The sequence below is a fragment of the Cinclus cinclus genome, chromosome 2, assembly GCF_963662255.1.
Source record: "Cinclus cinclus chromosome 2, bCinCin1.1, whole genome shotgun sequence".
NCBI lineage: Eukaryota > Metazoa > Chordata > Aves > Passeriformes > Cinclidae > Cinclus > Cinclus cinclus.
The window spans coordinates 33,126,365-33,153,639 of NC_085047.1; the positions used below are offsets into that span (position 1 = coordinate 33,126,365).

The following is a 27,275-nucleotide window of genomic DNA, read 5'->3' on the forward strand; positions in this document are numbered from 1 at the left end:
TGGTAGGGCAGTATCTGTTCTTGTTGATTGAGATACTAATGAGGAGACATGGTCTTTAGCTTGACATGGGTTCTCTGCTACGCTCCATCCCAATTAATGTCTCTCTGATGCATCAGCACAATGGCAGCATCCAGTAAAGGGGAGAATGGGTGCTAAGCTCTTAGACCAGTCTGTTTACTGCTGAGCATGGGTCTGATCTCAGCCTAAGTGTGGGCATTTAGGTAGGAGGAGATTGAAGAAAGCATTTCAGAGAGCTGTGTGTGTAATTTACAGTGTATTTTCTCTCCAGCCACCTTTTCTAAGTTACTTTGCAACTATCTTATCCTAGGCACAAGGTTTGGAAAAAGCATGTAAACCTACAGCCCGCCAACGGCAATCATGGCTCTGCTGCTCTTGGGGACGTGTTGGGTTTTGGAGGTATGCAAAACCAAGGTTTTGCTCATCCACCTTGGTGAGCAAAACCATGGCAGCTCCAGGCTGAAGTATGTTCTGATAAATCTGGTTACAAATTGAAGCAAAAGTAAGCTAAAAATGGCTGAAATCACAAAAATCTGGTGAAGGGCTGCATAAGCAAGCATGTTTGGGGTTTTGGTTCAAGGTACAACAGCCAAGAGCCAGCTGAGCAGCACTTGTGGGCAGAACTCTGTGGATGCCTCCCCATGCCTGTTGAATAAAAAAAGGGCCATATCCTGGCTGGGGACAGCTTGTCGGTGTTCAACACCCTGGTTGATGCCACCTGCACTCCAGCCCTACCACAACCCAGTGGGACTGATCCACCCAAGGCTGCTAGATAGCACAAAGCCACCCCCAGGTCCCCGCCGCCAAATTCACCTCGGTGCAGTCTGCTGTTCTCCACTGCTGGCAGCGTGTTTCTTCGGGGAATGGTGGCTGCCATGGTGAGACCTAAATTTTCACCAGGCTGGGGACGCTGGGGTGGACTGCCCCACCGTGGCTCTGTCTGCCCAGGTTTTGGGGGCCGTGGGGGTGGTGCAGCAGGTGAGTCGCTGGCGGCCACAGCCAGAGCGTTGTGGTTCTTGTCCAGTGTAAATGTCCTGGGGATCTGGTAGATGGAGAGTGGGGTGGCAGGGATGTCATAGGAGTCTGTGGAGAGCTCCCCAAACTCCTTGCATAGGGTGTTGTTAGGAGTCTTGTAGGTGTAGACCTCCTCATTATCAGTTTCGGAGCTGGTGAGGCTCGACTTGGGGTGGGTGTAGGAACCGAAGGAGCGAGGGAGGTCGTAGGCACTGTCCCTGAACTCCGAGTTGTGCCGGCTGGGTTTTGGCAGGCTGTAGAAGCCGTGGAGCTGCCCACTGACACCGTTCATGCAGTGCCCATTGCCCTGCGAGAGCTTCTGGACTGCCGTGTCGCTCCGCATGAAGAAGGCAGACCTGGTGGCTTGGGAGAAGCTGGCACTCCTGCAGAGGGAGGGGAGAAAGGGGCTGAAGGGGGTGGGGGAGAGCTGGCTCTGGGTGCAGAGATCTCTGCTCCCACTGTTTGTCACCTTACTGATCTGCACTGCCCAACCCCAGAGCTACTAGAACGCTGCAAACCCCTCCGAACATGTCCCCAGGCCACCCAAACCTGAAACACCTTCAAAATGCCTCTGTCATAGGTGAGAGGTACATCCACCCAGCTCCGTGACAGGGCAAGAAAGAGCCTTTTGTCCAGACATAAACTGCTCTAAAAGGGCAATTTTCACATCAGCTGACAACATCCCAGGGAACAGCTGTAAAATGCCGATCTGCCAGCACTGCCATCCTGCCTCCACCACCCATCCCCAGTACAGGAGGGAGACTTCATCTTACCTCTGCCTTGCAAATGCATTTGAGAAGGCCAGAAAATATTCCTGATGGGGATTATTTCAAAGTCTCCATCCATATCATCATCCTGCCCTCTGTCAGGACAAGCACTGAGGAAGTAATAGAAGTCCCTAGCTAGGATCTGGGGTTTGCAGCCCTGATGTGCACAGGGGGAGGGATGAAACTCAAGGCTAATTTCAGATTCATAGAAGCCCTTGAGTCCTACAGGGTGAGCAGGGCAGCGTGGTCACTAGATTCACGCCTTGGATCGGGCATGCCGGGGGACACTCACCAGAACAAGGGCTGAGCACGGATCTTGGGCCTCTAACAACTGCTGGTTAGCCACTGCTCCTCTGCTGATTCCCCTCAAGGTACTTCATCTCCTGTTTTACCCCTGTTTTATCCCTTACATGGGCCAAGCTTTTGGGGACCACACTGTCCCAGTCAGAAAGCACTCAGCCAGCCCCATACAAACACCCCCTACAGAACGAAGTTCTGCCTTGAATTAATTACTGGGGTGAGAAAAAGTGAAAGGGTTATGGGGAGAGATTCCAGTCATAGCAGGTCCCTGGGAAAGTGCCAGTCCTATGGGAAAAGCTGGGAGATGCTGGTTTACACTGCTCCGGTGTGGCTGATGCTCTGCAGGGACAACAGAGACTCTGTTTCAAGGAGCCAGCACGAGATGGCGCTCAGAAATAGGGCTTATTTAGGGGAAAAAGCAACGGATGCTGTGACACTTGACAAATGAATCCCTGCCACCTTTGGAGCTCAGTCCACCCAGAAGTGGTTTGGGTTCTGTCAGGGTATTTTCAGTCAAGGACTTGAAGCATCTCACAGATTAATTATTCTGCATTGCCTGCCAATTAGCTACTATTACCCTCATTTTATGGATGAGTAAAGTAAGAGCTCCAGAGCAGAAAGGGGAGGGATTCCCAGCAGTCCTGCAGCCTGACCCCATGCACTGGGCATTGATCAGATGATTATTTCTGGCCCAGCTGCAGAAGCTACCACTGGCCAGTTTATTTCTGCTCACCAAAGCAGTGGTACTTGCTCCCTTCTCCTCCAGGTCCCAGTCCCATTCAGGGTCTTGGAGAATGGCTTTAGGCATCCTCACAGCTGGAGCATAATAGGGCCATTTTTTTTTAAACACTGTTCCATGAACTCCATCTGAAGTTAATTTTTCTGAGCCTTTTTCTGTTGCTGTTTTCCGAGTAGGGAAAGTCAGCTGCAGCAGGAAAGCCCAGTGGAGGCTGCAGCCTGAGCTCTGCTCTCACTCCACGCCAGCTGGGCTCCGACTCTCTCTCCCTCCCTCCTTCCTCGCCCACTCCCGCGAGCCAAAACTCTTCACGTCAAAAAAACCCCTGGCTATTTAAGGCAACTGGCTGGGTCTGGAGGCGGGGAGCTGTTGCTGGCTCAGAAATCCCACACTGTGCACCACCAGCTGCCACGAAGCCCAGTGAGCTCTGGAAGGGGTGAATGGCAGAGTGGAGCAAACCCTGCCCATCCCTTTCCTTTCCTGCCCATCCCTGTCCTTTTTCTGGTTAAAGGCAGGCCCTGTCTGCAAGATCACAAAGTGGTTGAGGTTGGAAGGGACCTGTAGAAGTCATCTAGTCTAAACCCCTGCTCCAGCAGGGCAACCTAGAGCTGTGGCAGGACTGTGCCCAGACAGCTTCTGAATATCTTAAAGGATGGAGACTCCTAAACTTCTCTGGGTGCCCTGTGCTAGTGTTCACTCACAGTGAAAAAGTGTTTCCTGATGTTCCATGCCCTTCAGCAACTTCATGTCCCTCTGAACTGGACCTCATATTGACTCCTGGGATACTGCTAGCGACTGGCCCCCAACTAGACTTCATGCCACTGACCACCATCCTCTGCGTCTGGCCATTCAGCCAGATTTTAACACTACGTGAAAAGCCAGGAAAGCTGGGAGCTTGTGAGGTCACCACTCTGACCTTCTCCTCCTCCCAACCACAATGAGACGAGACCATCACTCAGCACTTTCTCCAGATGGGCTTTGCAGACCTCCAAGGATGGAAGTGGGTTGAACCACTCACACCCAGCCCTCCCCTCAGCTGTCCCCCAGTGGAAGGCTAAATACCTTGCGTTTTCCGACTTCCTGCTCATACACTGGTGGAGGAAAAGGTAGTCCTGGGGGGCACTGGCAGACAGGGTGCTCTGGAGGTGGCTGGCAGGTGAGTCGAAGGTGAACAGGGTGGGCTGGCTGGAGTGGGACGGCGCTGAGGATTTGCGCTCTCGCAGCAGGTGGTGGCTGGCACTGCTGAGCTCTGCTGGGGAGGAGCGCGGGGCATGGTTCATGGAGGCAATGCTCCTCAGGGTGTCTGTGCAGGGGAAAAACACACCTGTGAGTGTTAGATGTAGCTACCCCCATCCATGCTCTCAGGGTTTTCCTTGCATAAATGCTCTGGCATTTATGGAGGTCAGTGTGGTTTGCTAATGGCTCCAAGTGATTCTCTCAGCTCCTCTACTCAGAGCACATGCAGCTATAGGTACCATGTATGGAAATAAATATTTATCATATTTTATAATAAATCATAATTCATAATTTTATAATATTTTGTCACATGCTTAGCAGCTTGCTGGGATGTCTGCAGGATGTCAGCCTATTTCATGGGCAGCTCAGTGGGTTGTTAAAACCTCATTTAAAAGAGAGGATTTTTCACACCACAGTGAGATGTGATTTAAGTCACCTCCATCCCTCTGTGTAAGGGCATCACTGCTATCCCTTTACACTTGGGTTAACTGAGGAATAGGGTGGGAATCTGGATGGATATAATGACAGCAAAGACGAAAAATATTCTCATGTTTCCAAATTCTGTATTGATTTTGTGATCTCAAGAGAGTTGCTACTGTTTTCTGTGAATAAAAAGGGATGCAGACCCAAGGTGCGACTCTTAGTACCCACTGTCCCCACTCAAGGAGAAACAGACTTTAAAATATTAAATTAATTTCAATGGAGAATATCCCAGAGGTCAGGAATAATCACCCAGCTACTTCAGCCCTCCCATAAGTGTGCTTCATTAATTCAAACCACAAATTAATTTTTACAGCCAAGCTGTAAATCTCCATTAAAAAAAAAACCAACAAAACCAAAATCAAAAAAAGCTAAAACAAAACCAAACACCCATAAAACCCACAAGCTGCAAAATATTTTGGAAACTCTGATCCATCTCTGGTTGCAGAAGACCACACAGAAGACCATCCATTGCTGACATGTGAAAACCGCTCACTGTGGTTTGCAGAAGTCACACTTCATATAATAAGTATGATTTGCATTTATTTGGTGCTGATACAAAACACAGAAAGAAACAAAACCATAAAAGAAAGGGGAAATCCACGCATTTTCTAGCCACCAGTAATCTTGGGATTGATCTCAGGTTTCCCTGAGCTCTTCACCAGCAGGTTTCACCAGCTCTTCAAATTTACTTCAGGCACCCATCCAACACAAGGATGAGGGACATCTATTCCCAACCTCTTTTTCTATTCCTTCCCTCAAATTCCAGATCCTACCCAGAAATTTTGCACCTGAACTCCTTTATGCTACAGAGAAATGAGTTCACCACAAAGCAGCTGCTGTGGCTCGGACAAGAAGAAGCTCCACACAGGGTGATTTTTCACCAACTTCTGAATCATGTCAAGATACAAAATCAATCTGTCTGCTGCTCATTCAGTGCTGCTACATTTTTTCCCTGGTGTTGCTGCAAACTTCACCCGGTGCACAAAAAGTACATTAATAAAAGCCAAAAGAGCCTGGCTTGACTGTGTTGTTTGGTTTGTGCTAAACACAGAAAGGATCAATATTTAACACTGACATTAATCGTGGGGGATGACAGCTTAAAACTCTGATTCTTGTCTTTTTTGCATGGGCATTAAAGATCCCCTGGGGCTCTTCATGGGAGTAAATGGCCATCTCGGTGTCCTCGGACAAAACAGTGTCTTGACCCTCATTCTTATTAAATATTTATCCCATAGCAATGCAGAATGATCCCTGTTGGAAAAGGAGTCTTGAGAGCTTTGAAAATTCCAAACAGAGTGCTTTGAGGTCAACCAAGATGAGAGATCCCAAACCCACGCTGCCATAAAAAACAGGTGTGCTGCACCCAAAGTGCCTCTCAGAGCCCCATCTTTCCACCTCCTAAATCACCACCAAGATCTGCCCATGGCACTGTGCTTCGGCCAAGACTCTTTGGGAATAGTGAGGATGACAGGTTGGTGCTGTGCTCCCATCCCAGCATGAAGGTCACCTATGGGGACAGCTATGAACTTCACTGTGTTGGGGTCCCTCCAATAGCTCTGAGCTGTCCTCTCACACTATCCCTGCAGGCTCTGCACTTGCCATTGCATCAAAACGTGATGGCAAGGCAAAATACACCCGGGACTCAGAAATAACACTGATTTATTTGTGCTAACACAGCCTGAGGGGAGAGATGGGGCTGCAAAGAGGAGACAGTCCCCAGCAACACTCCAGGGCACAGCAACGTCAAATCGTAAGACTTCAGGGAGCCCTGGCATTCTGCATTGCCAGGAGACCTTAATCTTTCCACAAAAATAAGTCTGATTTGGGGAAACCAGAAAACTCAAGTGCAAAAGATGCACTGATTGAAATTAGGATGAATTACTCCACGGTTACTCCAATCACAGAAATGAAAATGGGGGATGAAGAGGGGGGGAAGGAGACAATGCCTGGTAAAAGCATGTCACTTCCCTAGGGAAAGCCACTCTATTGGCATCCTCATTGATTTTCAAAATGAATTCCCAGCTTGCTTCCCACAGCGACCCAGCCACCGAGAGCATTAGTGGAAGCCAATTCAGGACTCACGTACTCCATTAGGTCTGTGAGATGAACTCTGTAATAGTAGGTGAGAGATGGATTGCTTTGCAGGGCTGGGAGGGTATTGCAAGGGCTGGAAAGATAAATCCTGTTGAAGGAGACTGCCAAGATTGGTCTGGATTTTTTATGTTGTGGGATTTTTTGGCACCAGAATAAAGGACAGCTCATGTGTCCAGGTCACATGCTGACAGAGGGTCCTGCTGGAGAGCAGGAAAAGAGGCAAGAAAGGAAATCATGGCAGAAAAATAGCATTTGAAGACTAGCACACATTAAGGGAAAAATCAGGATACCACATAAACTTGAAACCCAGACAGATCCCCATGAGGGTAAGGCATAGAGGATGAATACAAGACAGAGATCCCAAAGCCATTTCAACTTGCCATGCTGCAGTGTCCAGCTGCCAAGCAATGAGGACAAACACTCCTTTCCCACATCCACACAGTGCTTTTAGTGAATAATCTCCATGGGATCCCCTCCGGATACCTTCAGGCATTGGTTCCACCCGCATCATGACCAAAGATACTCAACTCAATCTCTCCACAAGCCAAAAATAATGATGATTCTCAGTCCCTCACAGCCATCCACTTTGGGGCCATGGATAAACCCAGGGCCCTCCTTCATTTAACAGCATAGACGTAACCCTCTAATCCTTTGGCTTGATGTTGATATCTTGAGTTTATGTTGAGGGAATGTATCAAGTACAGCCAAGGAAGGCTAAGATCCTGAGTAGTTCCTACTGACATTCCCAGGGGGGATAGAGTTAAAGTTATGTAGTGGGGCCATGTGGGAAGTGTCATCTTAACCCCACATTTCCTGGCCAGTTCTCCTTCGAGTTTGGGGAATTGGACTCTCACGGTCTGGAAAAGGCAGTGTTGGACGCCTACAAGTTAAAATCCAATGTCAGCAGCACGATTTACACACATACATCTTGCTGGGCTCAGGCTACAGCTGTTCCACTGCAAGAAGACAGCAGCTCTGTGGGGACAAAGCAGCACAGCCCTGAAAAACCCCATGGTGTCTGTGGCCTTTGGCTGAAGGCTTGGAACTCACTGGTCCAGGTTAAGGTATACCTTTTTGTCCATGTGTTACAGCAAAGTGGGGAAAAAAAACTTGGAAATCCATCCTCAAAGCAAAAATCCATAACTGTGAGCACAGCCAGCAATAGGATGGACTAGGCTAGAAGCCAGGAACTTATTATGAATGTTTTCAATTCCCCAAAGCAGTAATTCCCTCCTCGTTGACAGTTCTGAATTCCCTTGCTCAGAGCACTCGACTATTGCTGTGCGCACACAGCTTCACACAGTGTTCCTGGGCTTATCTGAGCAAAACAATAACTCAGCCTCCTTTGGAAATTGTTCTGAATGTCCTTTTCCACCACAGCCTCAAAGTCAGCGTTCCCCACCTGAAGGCAGAGGCTGGGACTGCAACTCCCTGTACCTTCAAATGATGCTGTGGATAAATTCCTGTGCTCCTGGTTGATCACAGCAAAGGTGCTGGGCTTGCTTGGCATCCCTGAGTGGCACAAAATTCCCATGATCCCAAACAAAAACCTGTCAAGGACTGGTCCAAGAGCTCCACAGATAAGAGCTCCTCAGATCTGCTCTGGCCATGAAGAGCCTTGGACAACACTGCTGACTTTGTGCTGGTTAAAACTTGTGGCAAGTGAGACTTTTTTTAGTGAGGGAATAGTAGAAATCTACTAGAAACAATCCCTAGGATGGCACAGAGCAGAACGTGCTCATGCACCATCATCTTCCTCACTCTTTGGAGAAATTCCATCATTTATTAGCAAAAAGGGGGGGAACCTTCTTCATGGGAATCTCCCTGCACCCCTGGTTTTGCTGCCAGCTCTCTCCTCAAGCACAAAGACCAAGAAATGATTTAAACAAGACAAACAACCCTACCAAAACAAGCCATCCACATGCTACTCCTGGCAGGAAGAGGACAAACAACATGTCCAGTGGATGAGTCAACACACCACAGTACTGCCAAAAGGCCCCGGGATGCCATGAGGATGAGCATGGCACTTGAGGAAGGTTTATTTACTGAGCTTTCCTTATCGCCTCCAAGTTGGATGGCATTTGGAAAAGCTGCTGTCAGCCCGAGGATGGCTTGGCAGATCACTAAAGGTTTTCTCCAGCAGGTTCATGGGACACAGCATCTGATCTGGATAATTTCCCCTCTCCTTCAAAATGGAAAGCTCGGTGCATGGACATAGGCACCCCAATTCTTATCACTACCTGAATTTTGGGCGCCAAGCAGGGGCAGTTGAGCTTCCCAAAAGTGAGGACAGGGCACAGCTTCATCCCTGACTGCAGAAGAGCTGAAATGTAGAGAGACAACAGTGACATAAGGGTTTTGAGCTTTTCCTTTCCAGTTTCTGATGCTCATTTCCATTTGCATTGGGGATCTGGTCAGGACAGACTAGCCAAGGGAAAGGAGGAACATCACCCCTTTACAGACAAGGATATGCTGTGAAGCAGGCTGAGGACATGGTTTCAGTCACACAATTTCAGTAATCTAAATGATACTTAGCCTATGCTAGTTTCCTTATGTTTTCTCCAAGGAGAACAGTGAAATCTCCCAATTATTTAAGCATTTGACAAAGGATAGGGAGAATTACCCAAGAAAGAGTTATGGGAGAGACAGTGAGAAATAGATGACAATAAATAGCATCGTGTTTCTCCGTTAGTGTCAGTGCTCAGCCTGCATTTGTATGAAACAACTGAAGAATAGTGGCAAAGTAAGAGCATTTGCTTTGGAGAAGCGAGGTAAAGGAACCAAGTCCTGACCTCAAAGCATTATATATCTCACTTATTTTAACAGTAATCAATTCTTTGAAGGACAAAGGGGTAGAAGGGAGAAACATTGCAACGCTTCTCCCTGGAGAACACAGGTTTGCTTCTGCAAGATGAGGCTGTGCCCCAGATCCCATCCCTGCTGTGGGAAATAGCCCTTGGTGACAGCGACCCATCTCTGTTTCGTATCACCATGTGCTGGACATGGCAGTTACCATCTGAAGAGCAAATCTGCCCCTTGATTGTGGAGCTCAACACTCGTGCCAATACTTGGAAGTCTAACGTTTGGCCAGACTGGAATGCCTGGTGTGCACTTACTTGTTTTTATTATGAGGGAGTGCTTGTGGAGTGCTTGGAGATAAAAGCAGATGAAGGTGCATGCTCACAAACATGGATGATGTGTGCCCTTGAGCATCCCATGTAGGACACCCTTATCTGAGAGTCCTGGAGTGGGACAGTGACCCACAGCCAGGGATGAAGGACAGTCCCAGGGTGGCAGCATGGGCAGGGCTGGGCCTCGTTTGGTGCCTTGTTTAGACCTAACCTCATCTCACTCTGCTTCATGGATCATCATTTCTGATATTGCAAAACTGATCTGTTGAGGGGATGCAAAACCCATCTGATTAAATGGGATAAAGAAAAGGGTGGAACAGAGGAAAAGAGCAAAGATGATGTGGTGTAACAAAGTGGTCTCAAGGTGGGTATTCTAGCCTTTGTCAAGCTAAGTATATAAGGTAGCAAAACCAAGGTGATGAGGTGTAGAATTAGCTGCTTTCTGCCTGTGGGTGGCACATGTGATTCTGGCAGATGCCAGGGGCATCCTTACCAAGTCTGTCTGGAGGTACAAGCAGTCTGTGGAGGCCAGTGCTGCAGGACAGGGTTGAAGCTGTTGAAAATTAAGAGCTATAGAACGAGATGACAGATTTATATGAGGAAAGTTGTTTTCTTTTTCCCCAGAGGCAGACTCATGATGGCCCAGGATCAAACTAGCTCTCTTACTATGTGACATGAAGCTCTGGCATCCTATTTCTGAGGATTGCACTGGATGTTATTATTGGTTATTATAATTGGTTATTACTATTTATGATGATGACTAATGATTTTGGCACCCCCTAACCCAGTTTTCCTTTGGAAATTACACTAGAGCAGTCTCACCCAAGTGCTGTGGTCCAACACATCATCAAAAAATCCAGAAGCTGATGCACCACTGACTTCCCCTAGCCCAGGAAAAACTTACTTTTAGGTCCTGAACAATTTTTTCCTCGTCCTCTTATTGTTCACTGCAAGCAGTATGTGGGCACCTCTCCCTACCTGAGCAAACATGAGTGCACACCTTACTTAGCAGGGTTGGAGGAGAAAGAATGAATCCTGGTATAATCCCTGACAGGGCTTCTTAACAGCTCGCTTCAAATTTTATAGCCCTTTTTATAGATAGTGGGAGTGGAGGTCTTTAATGTTCCAGCAGAGCAGAGAAAAACTTTCACTCGGAGGAAATGTGAGCCCATTTTACTTATGCATGATTTAGGACCATTTCTATTCAAGGCAGCGCACAAGAGGTCCAAATATTTGCACTTTGTATTACAGAAGAACTGCCATTCCTGGCTCTTTACAGAAGTAATTTATTTCGAACTCACCTTACCGTAGGGGAAGAGACATTATAACTCCCAGTTTGTTGGGGAGTCAATAAAACAGCAGCATTGTTATGGTCTGCTTTACCATTGCTCAGCAAGGCAATGCTAGGGAAAAAAAGAGTGCCCCCAAATTTCTCACTTCAGAGTCCCCTTCTTCATGCGTGCATTTGCACTCATGCATGAGACCTAACTGCAGGAGTTTGACTCTGTTTTTCTCTCCTTTATATAAGATTAATATTATTTTTGCTCTGTGGGTGGTATTTTAGCTGATGAGTTAAAAGGAAAGGGAGGTGGGAGCTGTGGTGCAGGGGTAAGGGGTGAAGATGGGGATAGGTGGCTGCAGTAGAGCTCCACATTTCTCACACAGCTCCAGGTGAGCCCATCACGCTCACCCCTGCAAAAATCCAGAGAGGAGACAGAAGAAGCCATTAACCCTCGTGGTCACAATATTGTATCCCTGAACCAGCCATAAAAGAGCCGGGAAATCAATGCAAGCAAGAGTCAGTCCAGCTCCAAAAAACATGCTAGTAGGGGTAGAGACTGACTTGTTTGTTTTTTTTTTTTTTCTTATTGCTGGAAGTAAGCTTCTCTTTTTCATCTCTGCAGCCTTTTCTCTCAAAACAAGGCTATCTGCAATGTTTTCCTGTGTGGTTTTTTTGTTTGTTTGTTTGATTCCTTGTTTGTTTTCTTGTTCTTGTTTTTTCTTTTCATTTAGGGGCATGGGCCATACCCTGTCCCCATACTGGGATCATCTGAAGAAATCCTGAAGGCAATGCCATTCTTAAGATATTAGAGGGCAAAATACAAGAAGCAAAAGCCTGTATAAGGAAGGGGAGAACTGCACCTTCCCCAGCCACTCTCTCGATGGGTTCTGCAATGCCAGCACTCCAGGAAAAATGCAAACAGCTCAAAAAGCCATCCTGGATTTTTCTGCCCGTCATTAAAAACCCGAGTCCTGCCCATTAGACAGTCTATTAACAGTGCTCAGTGGAAGCAGAGAAAGAAAAGGTCCTTTCCAGCAAGCTATTCGCATTGCCATGAGGTTAAAAATGCCTGTGACCCTCAAAGCTTTATGCATTCAGAAATCAGGAGTTCACATGCAGTAAAGGTCTTCAGTATTGGTTAAAGCCCAGAGGTTTTTCTCTTCCTCTTCTTTTAAGATGCAATGATGGCAAAAGGACTTGAAATTTATTCCCTACACATCACCATAATCAAATAATATGCTAATGCTATTAGCATGGGACCTTGCATGGCAAATGACTTAGACTCATATTCTCTTTCAAAATACTAAAATTTCATTTAAATTGGTCTCCACAGCAACGAGAAATGAACTGGAATAATGTCAGATGGAAATTTTCGTGTCTGGGCATGGCGGACAAGGAATTTTGCATCAGGTATTGAGGGGAGAGCCATGAAGACAGCCTGATCCCACCAGAGTTGGGGGTTTTGTGCTGCTCAGCTCCCTCCCAAGCAGCCAGTGATGACAAATGCAAGGACAAAATTCATCTGCACATCCAGGAGGACCTCAAAGCATCCTAATGGAGAAGAGATGAGAAGAAATTATGTGGTACATGTAGAGTGAAGCCTGACAGGGTCTTCTTGGTCCCTCTCCCCACAGATGCTTTCTAAGTGGCCTCAGGGCAGACACATATGACAACTGGTTTCATTGATGTTGAATCAGTTTTTGTCTGTTAAACTCAAACCTGGCTGTTTGCAACTGGTCTGAGACAACCAAGCTTCTCATTTATGGGCCACACTCCTGTATCTTAGGGCTGTACAAGCACAGACCAGGAACAAAGTGTTTGTTACTGGCTTCCCTCTGTTACAACAGAAAATGCTGCTGCTTCCTTTATCTCAGCTGCTCACAATCTCTCCATGGTAAGCACATGGTCCTCCCATGAGGATCTAGGATGCGAAGGACCTGCAGCATTCTCTGACCTGTTCCTGCCAGATGACCACATGTCCTATTGAAAACACTCCCCAAACTCTTTTGAAAATGAGCTGAGCTTTGCAGTGCCATGGCTGAAAAGCTGCTGGTTAGAAATTAGCTCTAATTTCCCATGAAAGTGTTTTCCCAGCTGCTGTACTCATCTTCCCTGCACTTGTTTCTCTGTGGTAACCATCATCAGGCATGGTGTGATCCTCTTCCTGGCTGGGGCTTCTAGACATTCCCCTAATCACAAAATGAGTATTAGCAATGTGTCCCACAAAAATGTCATTGAAAGCAATGTCGAAAGTGGGAAGCATCTTGCTTGAGAACGGCTAAGAGTTCAGGCAATTAAAAGAAAACAACTCTGACCAGTCTTTCGATTCTGTTTGTAATTATCTGGGTTCTGGTGGGTGTTAAAACATCTGTACTGGTTTGGCAGGGAGTGGGGAGCGTGGCTTGTGCCAAAGGCAAGAACTGGCGTGGGTTGAAAGCAGTGCAATACATTGGAGTGGTATTTGCACTCAGAAACACAGGGCTGGCAGCTCCTCCCACAAGCGATTTTGTGTTAGGGTCAGTTCCAGTAGTGTCCCTGTCGCCACATTCCCCATCTGCCATGGCTTGTGCCCCCATGGGACCACCCCAAGAAAGAGTTGAGGGTGGCTACAGGAGATGCAGAGTGGGCTGGAGCTCTCAATCCCACTGGGCTTAACCTGGCAGACTTTGGTCACCATCAGTTCAGCTCCATCTTATCTTCTTGCTTTTCTTTTCCCTGAGCATGACTGTTTCCATCTGGACACCCTCCATCTCCCCGTCACAACTGGTCATGCACAAGCAAGTCTTTCCCTGCTAGATATTTCTGCAGAGAAGCAGAGCAAACTCCCAGCATGGACGCTGCTGTTTGAACCCTGTGCACTAAAGCACGGGCAGGTTTTGTGGTTGTTTTTGACACACAGCAGCAGTAGAGCTGCGTTTAGAGGAGCAATGGAGCGTAATGTAGACTTGGTCCTCAGGAGACTCAGCTAAGGCAGATTTATCACAATCTCCTTCACGGTTACAGTTTTGGATTTTGGCATTCATTGCCTGACTCAGGTACAAAACATCCACTGGCATCCAAAGACCAAAGCAAACCATCCCTGCTCTGATTCTTGCTCACAGGTTGGGAACCAACCCATGGGCTTACTCAGCATTTCCTCACACTCCTCTTCCTTGCTCGAACCAGCTCTTAAAAGCCAGAAGCACCAGACGACACTCCCCTCCTTGCAGCTCACCCATCCTTGCACCCACCACAGCTGGAACCAGCACCCAGAGCAAAATCCACATCTTCTTGCCCAGTGCCTCACCCAGTGCTTTGTGCTTGGCTTAAGGCCAGGTGAAAATCTTCTGACATCCTCCAGCTGCAAAACGCCATTTAATCAAAATAGGAACTTGCCAAGGGATCGTTTGAAGCCAGAAATTGCAAGAAACCTTCAGAGGATAAAAGTGAATTTTAAGTAAAAGAAGAGAAGGTCAAGGTATTTCAATTCATTCTCATCAGAGCAGATCGTTTTTTGGGGGCAGACTGTGCCTCTTTGACTGAAAATCATAATCATGTGCTTTTTAGATGTGAAAGTGCAATTCTTGTTTTATCCTGAAATTAATTCAAATTCAAAATGAAAAGGTGTGAATCAAAATCGACACTGAAAGAGTAAGAAAATGAATACCAGAGGGAGTGAAAACGAAGATGCTGAATTTTCACTGCCTTTGAAAGGGAGTTTGTTTCAGGCTTGTCACCTCCTTTGCTTGCTGCAAGGACATTTCCCCAGATTGCTCTGACTCCATATAGGCAGCTTCTGAGCATTCCTTCTTCCTCACAGGAATGGGATTTATTTAATTTTTGATTTTAATTACTGGTGTGATACATGTCTGAACTTAGTGTATTTGGCTGCTGAGACAGATCTGGGTGAGACCCATCTTTATCCTTCATCTATGGGATGAAAAGTGGAATGGTGACAAATACACAGTACATTATACCCATTTCTCTCCAGAGATGATGGAAAGAATAAGCCAGGATATAATGGCTTTTGGCTGCAACCACGGGAATGCAGGGACTACTGGGACCAGACTAAACTAGAAGCCAGCCTGCCCCAACCTCTCAACTCCAACTGTTCTGGAGACATCCAAGAACTTGACAGGGATCACTCACGCAGCAATGCACCTGCAGGGAACACCCATTTGTGTGTCACCTCATCACTCATAAACCTTATTAAAGCAAATATTTTAACTTATCTAATATGACTGAGGGCATTCTTGCAGTCATGGCAATACTAATTCTATGAGCCACTTTAGCTGTAAAACAAACCACTGCATCGTACAGCTCTGTGAACATGGGGTTTGCCTTCCCTTCAGATGGCACCCTGAGACACCAGACCACTAGCATGTGCTCTCATCACTGAGATATGAGTGGATTTTCTAGCACACAAACCTCTGTCTGCCCAGGACTTGGAAAACCTGAATTTATCTCCATTAAAAAGTTACCGGTGGGCAGAAGGGTGGTCCTTCCAACATTGTGCCAAAGAAACTCAAAGCATTTCTGAGTCTGTACTCTTGAGTTCTTCTTAGAGGTAGAAGAAATGGTGGAAGTGAGTTTCTGGAGCATAACAGAAAAAACCAACGGGATCTCAGATGCTCAGAAGAAGTTATGTTGTTGCTAAAGATGAGATATAACGGTATTTAAAACCATAATAAAGCTGTAAAGGCATGATTGAACTTCAAATGAAAATCACAAATCTACCCCCTTTTCTTAGAATCATGGGGATGAGGAAAAGCCACAAGAGTCAATAAACTGGGATTGAGATAATTTAAAAAAAGGTAAAAAAGAACGTAAAGACTTGGGAGATACCACAGTGCTTTCTGGGAAAAAACAGTCTTCTGCTCTATCAGGAGTTTTTTCAGGCAAATCTCAAGAGACGAAGGTAGCATTTTCATAGGATCACAGAGTGCCTTGGGTTGGAAGGGATATTAAAGACCACCTAATTCCAACTCCGTGACATGGACTGGGACACTTTCCACTAGACCACCATGCTCAGAGCCTCATCCAACCTGGCCTTGAATACTGCCCCATCTGGGCATCCACAGCTTCTCCAGGGAACCTGTGCCAGTGCCTCACCACCCTCAAGTAAAGAGTTTCCTCATAACATCTAATCTAACTCTCTCCTCGTTTAGTTTAAAACTGTTCCCCCTTGTCCTATCCCTATCAGCCCATGTAAAATGCCACTCTCCCTTTTTTTTATAAGCTCCCTTTTTGTCTTCAGTTGGAAGACCATGTACTGACCAGGTTTTGACCCCAACACTAATCATCAAAGCAACCATCAAGTAGCAGAAGGATTAATCACAGAATTTATGGATTTCAAGTGAGTATTTGAAAGACTTCATCATGACTCACTGGAGAGCAATATGAACCATCATGGCAAGCCAGCAAAAATAATTATCATCGTAAAGGCTTTATATCAAGGTTTAGCCCTGTGCGGAGCACATGCAGTCTTGAGGGGAGAGTTTACACATACAGCAATGTCAAACAAGGTGGTGCTTTGGCAGGGCAGGTGACGAAGGTGAGGATGGAGCCACAGGCAGCACAACAGCCGTTCACTACACTTTTACAGGTGATGAAGGATTTGCGAGCGCCCAGACACCTGCCCAACACTTCAAAAAGAGGATTCATTGTCAGTTATGGAAAAAAAAAAAAAAAGCAATTGCAATGAGTCACTCCACTCCAGCTTACTCTCAAAAGCAACGGTGCGCAAGCACAGGGACAGCTTGGCAGTGAAACGACGGAAGGTAATCATACCAAAACTTGGCACAAGCAGCTGCACTGGCTGGAATGGGATTAGGTCATGTGGAACTGAGAGAGCACATGATGACATTTTTGAGGTGAAATGTTATTTTCCATTTTAATAAACAGATATAAAGGGTGGCAATCAATCAAAGGTGCAAACAAGACACATTCCTCAGCATGTGACAACAGCCCCGTAAGTATAAAAGGAAGCTACATTCCCAGTTAAGTGATGATGTGAGGTTTATGTTGAATATCAGGAGAAGGTTTTTGACCCAGAGGGATATAGGGGCAGTTATAGCAGGTCAGGACTGTGTCCAGACAGGTTTTGAGTACCTCCAAGGATGAAGACTTGTGTTGGTGGGGTTTTTTGGCTTTTTTGTGGGGCTGGACTTTTTTTTTCCCCCCGGCTTTAAATATTTGCTTCATCCTCTGTGGCTTAAAGTGATGGTAAGCATGGAAAAATGGCAGAGATGGTCCTTGGATGCCTGGTGGAAACCATAACGCCCTTCTCTGTCTGAATCCCACAGGGAAGCAGCTGACTGTGGGCAAGTGGGGAAGAGATACATAATCTTCCTGGATAGTCTCATTTTTTAAACAGCTTTTTCTGGAGTTGTGGCCAAGTGTCCCTTTAAAGACCATTCCCATCTTGGAGGGAACAGGCACCCTCGCTGATGTACCTCTGGCAGCAAATGGATACAGGCAGGAGAAAAGATGCACCAACACATCTGTACTGTGCCTTAGTGATGAACCATTTCAAGCAGAGGCTGCCTTTCTGCTCAGTGCTTGTGCAGCACCTGGCATTGCAGAAGACATGTTTTGTGGCTACATCTACACAGTGATGGACCCTTAGAGATGTTCTCAGCCTTCCTGGATGGAGCTGGGATGTGGAAGGAGGGCATCCCTGGATCAGGGGTAAGCCCCATAGCCCTTAGTAATTGCCAATATTACAGCTCTGATATTGTACCACAGCAAATAAATCAAAAGTGTGTTTGAGGAGCAGGCAGTAATTATAACTGAGGCATAGAAACCATCCAGGGAAGAAATGCTATCTTTACAGATAAAATCAGTAATAAATGCTACTGCATTCATAAATAAGAATGAGTCTGGAAACAAACCCTGACTGGTGTCATGGAAAGTTCACAGGAATAGACAGCTTCATGTCTCCTTCCTGCTCCATGTACCTTCACTTGGAGGCTTTAAAGGCTTTAGAAAGCTTTCCCTTTGCGCAGGCCTGGTTTTAATTGGAAATATAAAGCAATACAAAGCAGCAAGCAAACAGGTATTGGGGTCCGGGAAATGAGAATCTAAATCTGTCCTGGCTTTTATCAGGTTTTACAAAGCAGTGCACAGGACATATAAAACCATGTCCCTCTCAGAGCTTTGGAGGGAACAATGGGAAATGCATGGAGGGAAGAAATGGGGAAATACATTTACTTGGTGGGGAAAAAAAGGTGTCTCATTGCAAAAAAATGCCAGAAAATTATCCTTTGCAAAGATGATTTTCTTCCCTTGTCCAACCTGCTTGCACTTGTGTTTTGGGGTTCTCTGTCCATTGCATTTCCCAGCCTGGTTCCTATGTATTGGGCATCACCTGCGGAACTGTGTCCTGCTCTGATGCCTGAGAAACTCTGCAGACACAGATTCATGGCAGCTCCATGAATCCCAAAGCACATGACTGGGGCACATGGGCTACAACAGTCCCAAGATCCCTCTGGGAAATATAAACACAGGCGAATCTGACTATGAGTTTCTTCTCAGTTGGCTGGCACCCAGAAATGCTTCTCTCCCTTGGTTCTGCTCAGACAGTGTCACTTCACTCCAAGTCTATCAGCTGTTTTTGTTTCCAAGGGCTTTGCATGGCTTTGTTTTTTGATGCACTGCTGATACCGTCTGCCCTGTTCATTTTTCCACGGTCAGTAAGTCACCCTAAAAATTCCTCTGTGCCCATTAAACTAACAGAGCTCATCTGACAGGGCTCATAGCCATAAAAGCCAATTACAAAACAAATAATTATGTTAAATGGGTTTCTGATTCTGGATGCCAGGCCAGGAGACAGCCCTGGCCAGGGCTGAGATGTGAACTCAGCTTGTCAATCTATGCAAGGAAACCTGTGCTGGAAAGGCTGGACAATGCTTTTAGCTCTAAAAAATTCCTCAAACTTCTTGAACCTCACATTTCTTCCTTCTCTCCCAGCTCAAATCCCAGCCTTAGCTCAGCTAACCCAGTGGGACTTTGGCCAGGAAAGGGCAGGATTTTCCCCAAAGGCCCCAGTCCTCCAGCTCTGTATTTATCTTCAGAAGAGGCCAGTTGAATACCCTTGAGCTGGGCGCCAGCTGGGAAACAGTCAAGAAGAGCTGGAGTATTTGGCTGTTGGTGCTTTTAGAAAGCTGAGCATAATTTTTTTTTTTTTTTTGCTGGTTGATGGTTTTATTATTTGCAGTGAGATAAGAGCATTTTTTGCCTATAAACCTTGTGCTCCCACGAACAGCTGCATCCTCTGCCAGTTCCCATCACTGCTGGGTATAGACAAAGGAGGCTCAACAAACACTTATCTTCCAATGGGCTCTCTGGGATGGCAGCGCTATGGGTTTGCAAACACGAGGCTCACAAATCTGGATTTTTCTCAGTTCTACCTCTTCAAAATGTCCACAGTCATACTAAAAACATCTAAATAAGAAAATCCTAAGAATTCCTAAATTTTCCAAAAAAGCAAACTGTGAAGAAAGTCTTGGTCCAAACATTGCAAATGTCAGAGATTTGATTACATCAGATGCCCTGAAGCCAGAGGCTTGGTTTTCTTATCATGTAGGTACCTTAAGACCTTTTCCCTTGCATCCTTGCAAGGATGCATTCCTCTGCCCTTTTCTTGGCACCTATATGGGCAGGAAACTTCCTCTTGGTATCAAGGGCAGTGACCACCACAGCAGTGCAGTGTTGACTCTGGTCCTGCAATGTTTCTGGGAACCCAGCATGCTGAAGAGCAGAGTACAGCAAGAGGAATAAGGTATGAAAGAATAGCAGGGGTTGATTGTTGTCTGGTGTAAATGAAATTATGAAAATGAAATCACTGAAGATCCAGCTTGATAGCAAAGGCCTTGATAGCAATTCTGAGACAGGTGGGATGAGTTTTAGGAGAAAGTGGACACCTGAGCTCATGAGTCATAGTTCTTTGGAGAACCAAGGGAAAGAAATGGCCCCTTTCAGGGTGCAAATGACTAGTCTCATTGTAGACTTTTTTTTTTTTTCATTTTCTCCCTAGAAGTGGATAGACTACAACCACTCAAACATGTCTCACTCTTAGCAGCATCAGTTCCCTCTCCAAACTGCCACGGGCATCACAGCAAGGACACCCTGACCAGCTGGCAGAGATCAGCAAGGATCGCTCCCTGTTTCTGTCTTCTAGGAAGCAAATTCCAGGTGATTAGTGGTGCTTTTCAGCAGACTCATCAGTACCTCAACTAGCTTATCTCCAGAGGGAAAGAGGGAAAAATGGGGAAAAAAGACAGCAGGCAGTTAACTGCTCTCAAGCTGCTCCTTTGTGCCAATACCACCCCATCTCTGGTATTGTTTACACAGAAATAAAAGCTGAACAGTGTCAGATCTTAAAATAACTTGCTGTTTGTGGAGCAGGAAAACCAGGGTCAGGGAAGTTTGGAACAAATTTAAAGTGGCAGGAAGGCTAAGGAATGAACTTTGACTTTGGCAAGAAGGGGCTTGCATGCCCCTGAAATTTAACCATGAGCCTGGTGCAAAGTGAGTCTGGGCCACTGGGCCTCCCCCACCTATTCCAGTGGGGCTGGGTCAAACCTGGGGCTGAGGTACAACATCTGCATTTGTCCTCCTGAGCGAATCTGCAGCCACAGCTGTTTCCATTGTTAGGAACACTCAGAACATGAAGAAAAGCATGAGAGGGGTCTGAGCCAAATACCCTTGAGTTGTGCAACCAGTGGATCTAGATGTGACACAGGTGTTTTAAAAGAAGGAGCTCCTTGACACCAAGTGCTGAAAGTATTGATGGGAGCATTGAGAAGGCTGCATCTGCACATATGGTGGGACAGCAGCTCAGAGTACAGGGCTCAAGGCTCCACATTCCTGTCCAAACACAAGCTACCTCCAAGTCCCAAAAGCGACAGGGGACATTAGGTCTTTGGGTGGGTGAACAAACATGGGAAGGTGAGATATCTGGAAAGAATCCAAGCAGATATGCACCATCCATCCCATGGGTCAAGCTCAGTTCAAACATACTCTTGCTCATTGCTTGTTGTACCACCTGCCAGGAGACAGGCTGGACTCCATGTGAGCTGATATCCAAGCACTACTCATACAAAGGCTTAAAGATGGAGTCAAGACCAACTGACTTGTGTCAACAGAAGGTAAAAAGTCAAGTACAATGAGAAATAAATTTTCAACTGACAGGGGGCAGGTTTAAATTATATATTAGGAAGAAATTCTTTCCTGTGAGGGTGGTGAGGCACTGGCACAGGTTGTCCAGAGAAGCTGTGGATGCCCCACCCCTGGAAGTGTCCAAGGCCAGGCTGGATGGGGCTCTGAGCAACCTGGTCTAGTGGAAGGTGTCCCAGTCCATGATGAGAGGTTGGAACTGTATGATCTCTAAGGTCCCCTCCAACTTAAAGCATTCTATAATTCTAGGAAGTCATGGCCCACTTGAGGGCACAAGGCTCCACAAGGGGCTGCCTGCTCCGCTACCCTTAGGTGGCAGTGCTGCCTGCAGATCCCAAAAGAACACAGGGCCTGGGTGCTGTCGGGGACACAAGGACACCCCCACATAGCCCTCCTTGCCCCCATTTCTCATCCCACATTCCTCAGTCTCTGCATACTCCCTAGATGGGCTCTGGGCTTGTAACTCCTCCAGGGCACAAGAAGGGAAGGAAGGAGGCATGTGCAAGGCACCATAGCAAGGAAGTACCTGGTCTTGTGCATTTCCCCTCTGCTTTGGTTCTTCCTGACTATGGGAGAGGTAGTGGTGGCAGGAATGCAGGAACTCTCACCTTGCACATGCTCCCTGGTGCCCTGCTCCTGCATGCAGGGACAGGGAACACTGGTGACTTGGGAATATCTTGGAGAGGTGAGTGGTATACAATGTTCAAACCTGGTTTTACTCTAGTCTTGCAGCACACAGCCTCTTCATTGAGTTTTGAGCAGCTCCTGTCCTCCCAGCAAGTCTTCAGGGAGTCTTCTGTTGTTTTTATTCTCTGGTCCATCTTGAGGCTCCTTTGTTGGGCAAACAGCCAGAAAAAGCTGGCTGCAAGGAATCAGTGGAGCTGACCTGTTGCTAGGGCAAACAAGTTTTTGGGAGAGAAGTGAGGAGGGTGCAAGAGCAGCCAGATGGGTTCATAACACAGACTTGCAGGCAGCAGGCTGGGGAGCAACCAGCCAGCAGCCCATATGGGACCCCCAGCCAAAGGAAGTCAAGTGAGAGCAATAAATTTGCTCTCATGGGCTGGAACGGGGCAACTGGTGGAGGGTCTGGGGCAGAACCAAGCCAAAGAGACCCAAGCATATGAGATGCAGATCTCATCAGTGTGAGCAGAAAGTGACTGGTATCCAGAGGCTGATCCACTAAACTGCTAGAATGAGCATGTCTGAGTTGAAGGAGGAAGGAGAGACACATCTCCATTAAACTTTAATGCTCAGCCCTGACCTACGTTCAGCGAGACATTGCTGGGATTACTGGAGACCGATGCCTGTCATGATGTAAAATACCAATGCCAAGCCTTGGAGATTGAGCGGAGAACTGCCTTGGAGCAAGTCCCTGACAGAAAGCAGAGAAATAAATAAAAGAAATTAAGTCCCAGATGGAAAGAAAAAAAAAAAAAAAGAAGGCAGCATGCCTGGACTGGGTGGGAGAGGCTACTGCTGCCAGACACAACCCATCAGGGCAGGAGCCCGGTGCCATCCTTTTCCCACGCCTTCCTCACCCTCTCCAAGTGGAAGGAGCTTTCAGCTCAGAGCAAGGACATCTACTTACCTGCAAATATTGCCTGCCCTGATTTCATGCCTAGGTTAAACCTCTAGCACAGGGGCATTAATGATGTGCATGAAAAAGCTTTTAAACTCCCACCCATGTTCGGTCAGCACCCACAAATCCAAGCCCCTGAAAGAGCCCCTTTTCCATGGAGAAGGCAGAAGAGGAACTCCAGGGAGGTGCTGAGGCTGGCACAGTAAATTGACATAAAGTTAATAAAGTTATTGATTCCATCAAAATAACTAATCCTTGCACAGGGTCCCTGCAAGGATATGTTCATTGCATGGGGACACACTGGTTTGTGAGAAATTAAACTACAGGCTGCTGTAGCTGCACCTCTGTCATACTGGGGATGGGACAAGGAGGAGTTTTGGCTGAAGCATCAGCTTCAGAAAGGGTTAATGGCACATGAGATATGTTTAGTGGGATTTGGTATTTTTTTTAACTTCAACAAACAAAGCATATGAGAAAATCCAGTTCACAGCTGAGCCCTGGCTGCCTGCCCACTAGGGCAGGGAAAATGCAGATGGTTTGAAATACCCACATGCTGGCCTTTCTCATGTAGCCCGTGGCCCAGGGTCCCTGGCTGGTCTCCCCCCTGTGTATTTGAAACACTCAAGGTGGCAGCAGTGCAAACTGCAGTGTAAAGGCAGCACTGAGACAGGAGCAAAACTACTTTCCTTGAGAATGGTCGGCTTCCTCAGACATGCAGAGGAGCTGGGATCCTGTGAGGTTCTGCTTGTTCAAAAACAGTAATTAGCTCTCAAAGTAAATAGGTGTTAAGAGAAACAAAGAGCTTTGCCACAGTCTGGGTAAACACTTTAGAATCAGTTTAATTTCCCTTCTCCTGGCAGATGTAATTGTGCTGCCCTGCAATTATTTTCAGGTCGGGGCAGGGAACAAAGCCACCGGGGAGGTTTGCTGAGCAGCTGCTCCTTGGGACAGCCAGCAGGACCCTCTGCTTCACTGACATTCAAGCCCCCGAGCCTGAAACGAGCTTCCTTCCGCTGAGCCAGATGTATAATGCAGCTGGAGATCAGCAAACCAGCAGTGAGCCATAGCCTGACATTCAACTGCCCTAAAGTCCAGCCTCCTTCTTAATCCTGAGAGTCCCCCTGTCTAGACAGGACATGAAGGACTAATGTGAAAACCAAGTGACAGAAAATTTACACTCTCCCATTGAGCTGCAAATGGAAAGAAGCATCAAAGGGTGTAAATCTGTTTACCTTTTATTTGTTTCTCCTTTTGGGAGCGTGGGCAGCACCTAAGCACGGTCCCACACTGGTGCAGAGGGTTTGCATCACTGCTTCCAGGCTGCCCATTTGCTTACTAAATCATGCTAAAAAGCCTTTTTACCCTGCCTTTTCCTTATCGTCATGGGGATCTGGTGCAACAGGCTTTTGCCCAAACTGCCCCAAAAGCTTATGACTTTGTCCTCCATCACCACTGGGTTATAAGCAAACTAGTGACTGGTGGCTGGGGCTCAGCTGGTGTGGGTGTCCCTTCGAGAAGGCAGTAATTCAGCACACGATGGCAACTGCAGCAAATGAGTTTGCCGGTGATGGAGTGTTCCCCTATCCAGGATGTGGCCACAGCCCAGCTGGGAGCAGCATGGCTGTGGGGCCAGAACCAGCAAGGCTTTTGGGCCAGTGTAAAGCAGTCACACACCCAGGAACAAGTACAACCAGAAGAATGTGCACAGTGGCTTCCCTGTCAGTTTCTGTTCCTGTTCCACCATGCTGCCTGTCTGCTGGGAGAAGGAGCTTTAGTTAATTAATTGCTACAATTAGCATGGAGCTATTCCTGCTCATGATGGTTACCTTTTCCTCCCCCTTTTTTTGGTTCATCCAATTACTGATTCATTCACCAAGACAGAGGCCACAACAAGGCACAGGATGAGGGGAGGAATGCCCAAGAACAAAATCCCAAGTGTCCCAAACTCTGTTTCTACCTATAAACTGTCTTAATCTCACACAAACTCTTGATCCTCTCCCATCCATCCACCCTTGACTTCAAGAAGGTGATGAAGAGGGAGCACAGCTCAGCACAGCACACTTACAAACATTGCTACAACTGCTTCATTACTCCCTCCAGCTGACACCTTACCAAGGATGTACAATCACCTTACACACGCCAAGATGGACAAGACTCCCAACACCCATCATGCTCCAACGACCCCTCAACTTCTTTGCCCAGCCTCAGGCCATGGGTTCTTCAAATGAACATTACCCACTTCGTGAAACTGATGATTTATTTGCCATTATTTAGCAGGGATGGTGAAGGAAAGGTGAGCATGGGGTCACTGCTTCAGCAAGGACCGAGGTGAAGCACCAGCCCTGAATAATTAATGCTCCCTCTCTGCTGCAGCATCTGGACACATCTGCTGCATTTGCCATTGCAGGCTTTTTCTTGGCTTACTCAGAAAATCACACTTTGGCAGCTGGGTACTGTTTCAAGTGGGTACTTTCCCTACAGCATTAATGAGCTGTGATTCTGTTACAAATAGGGATTTTTGTTCCTCTTTTGCTGATGTCACTCCATGATCCTGCAGGGAATAGTGCTTGGATATCTGCAGCCTGATGATCCCTGTGTGCCCTTTGGGACAGATGTACTTGCAAGTGGGAGATTGTTTTTCCTTTTGCTGCCCAGATTTATATTTCACTGAAGTCCTGTATCGATCCTGCTGCTGCTGGGCTGAAAGCTCATTTTACTAAATGAGAAGAAAAACAGTTCCCCTAGCTGAATGTACGTAAAATGGAAAATCCTGCAATGAAATAGCTCTTAAAAAAGGGGCCTGAACAATTTTGCTGAACCTCCAGGGCTGCACTCCTGACATTGGAACGGTATGTAATTTATTTAGCCTGACCTTTCCCTGAAAGACCTGGCTGGCAACATTATCAAGGATCCTTTCTGCCACTTGTGCACCCATTGCCAAGGTGACATCCTGCTTCCTGCGTCAGTCAGTGGAGATCTCACCCATGCTGCTGCGATGCTTTGTTTGCTGTCCTGCCTGACAAGCTCTTGGCAGGGTTTCAAGTCCTGCGGATGGCAGCTGCTCCACCAGGGACCAAAACAGACTCAAGCTGGACGTTATTACAGGGAGTTGCATGTAGACAGAGCACAGGTCTGCAGTCCCTTGGAGGAGACTGGACAATGGATAAGACGAAGCAGATAACCAGAAGTGCTACTATGTATAATAGGATGGGCAGTGACTGCAGAGCTGCAACACAGGCTCACTTCCCTATCCCATCTCACTTGGGATTTGTGTGCTCTTGTGGTACTGGGAAAGCAGAGGCAGCTCACCGGTGCTTAATGAAGAGGCTTGCCCAAGCGCAACTGAGTTTGGGTGGTGGAGCACAACTCAGACAACAGGTGTCCCTCACTGCACATAAACTCCCTGGAGTTTTTCTTCCCCCTCCCAACGCTTTCCTTGAGGGCCCCAGGAGGAGACGGGGATGCAGGTGCAGGGACTATGTCTGTCCTCCACATGAGAGCCTGCCCACAGTGGGGACAACTGCAGTGGAAAAGAAAATGGTTCCAGTAAAGCTTCTCCCCCTACTTCATCACAGGATTGAAATCTCTGAGCAAGGGGGATTCTGACTGCTGGTTTCCACCACTCTCAAAGGGATTTTGGTGATTGATAGGGACAAAGGCTGCAGCTAATAAAGTCCCCAAATACCACCAATTTCTTTTAAGAGACTGAAAGCTCTACACTTACAGAGGGTGAAGATGATTGGCTTTCACAGTAGCCAAGACAGCTCTTTAGATGTCAAAGGGAGAAAAGCCTCATGAAAGTTTCCCACAGTACATCCATTTCCCACTTCAGCTCCCCCAACCCTGTGGCAGGCTGCACCCCCCTCCTACAGGTCTGATCTGAAAGAGGACCTGGGCCCATTGGGAGGATAAGAAAGAATATGCTCTTAGCCATGGGCCTGTCTCTCATGGTACCTGTGTTCTCCTCAGACTGGTTGAAACCACAGATCTGGCAGATGCTGCGAACCCATTTGTTCATGTCATCCTCCGTCTCAGCCACCAGGTAGAAGGTCCTGTCACTTGTCTTGATGTCGAAGATGTAGCTGTCTTGCAGCTCCTTCTTGTTGAAGGTGAGGCCCGCGTCCACTTGCTCACAGAAATTGAGGTTGATGACACGCAGAGGTTTCTTGGAGTGGTCATTTTTGTAGTACTCCAGGACATCGGGGTCACCACTCATCCGACCACTGCGCAGGACGAACCACCGTTTCTTCCATGCCTGAAACCAAGATAAGAACAAGCATGAACCCCATTGCTGAATCTCTGAGAGTGAAAAACCACTGCTAGGCACAGGGTGACACTGAGGAACACGGCACTTCTCCACCATGGGGTGCTCTGGGATGCTGCTCAGGCGCTCACCTCTGCAGGAGGTGAACAGACTCAGCTCAGTTCTTTAGTTTGATACTAAAATCCAGGAGAATTAAATACTGAAATAGCATCA

General features: G+C 47.0%; 1 protein-coding gene across 1 annotated transcript in view; it reads right to left on the minus strand.

The window, feature by feature from the left end:
* Positions 1–27,029, minus strand: part of GAB2 (GRB2 associated binding protein 2) — a 40,919-nt gene extending 13,890 nt beyond the window's left edge. The window contains exons 1-3 of the mRNA XM_062487484.1: positions 26,753–27,029; positions 3,898–4,138; positions 832–1,415 (exon numbers count right to left, since the gene is read on the minus strand). Coding sequence (XP_062343468.1) covers positions 832–1,415; positions 3,898–4,138; positions 26,753–27,014 — 1,087 coding nt within the window. The 5' untranslated portion in view covers positions 27,015–27,029. The remainder of the gene's footprint in view (positions 1–831; positions 1,416–3,897; positions 4,139–26,752) is intronic.
* Positions 27,030–27,275: the final 246 nt, after the last annotated feature.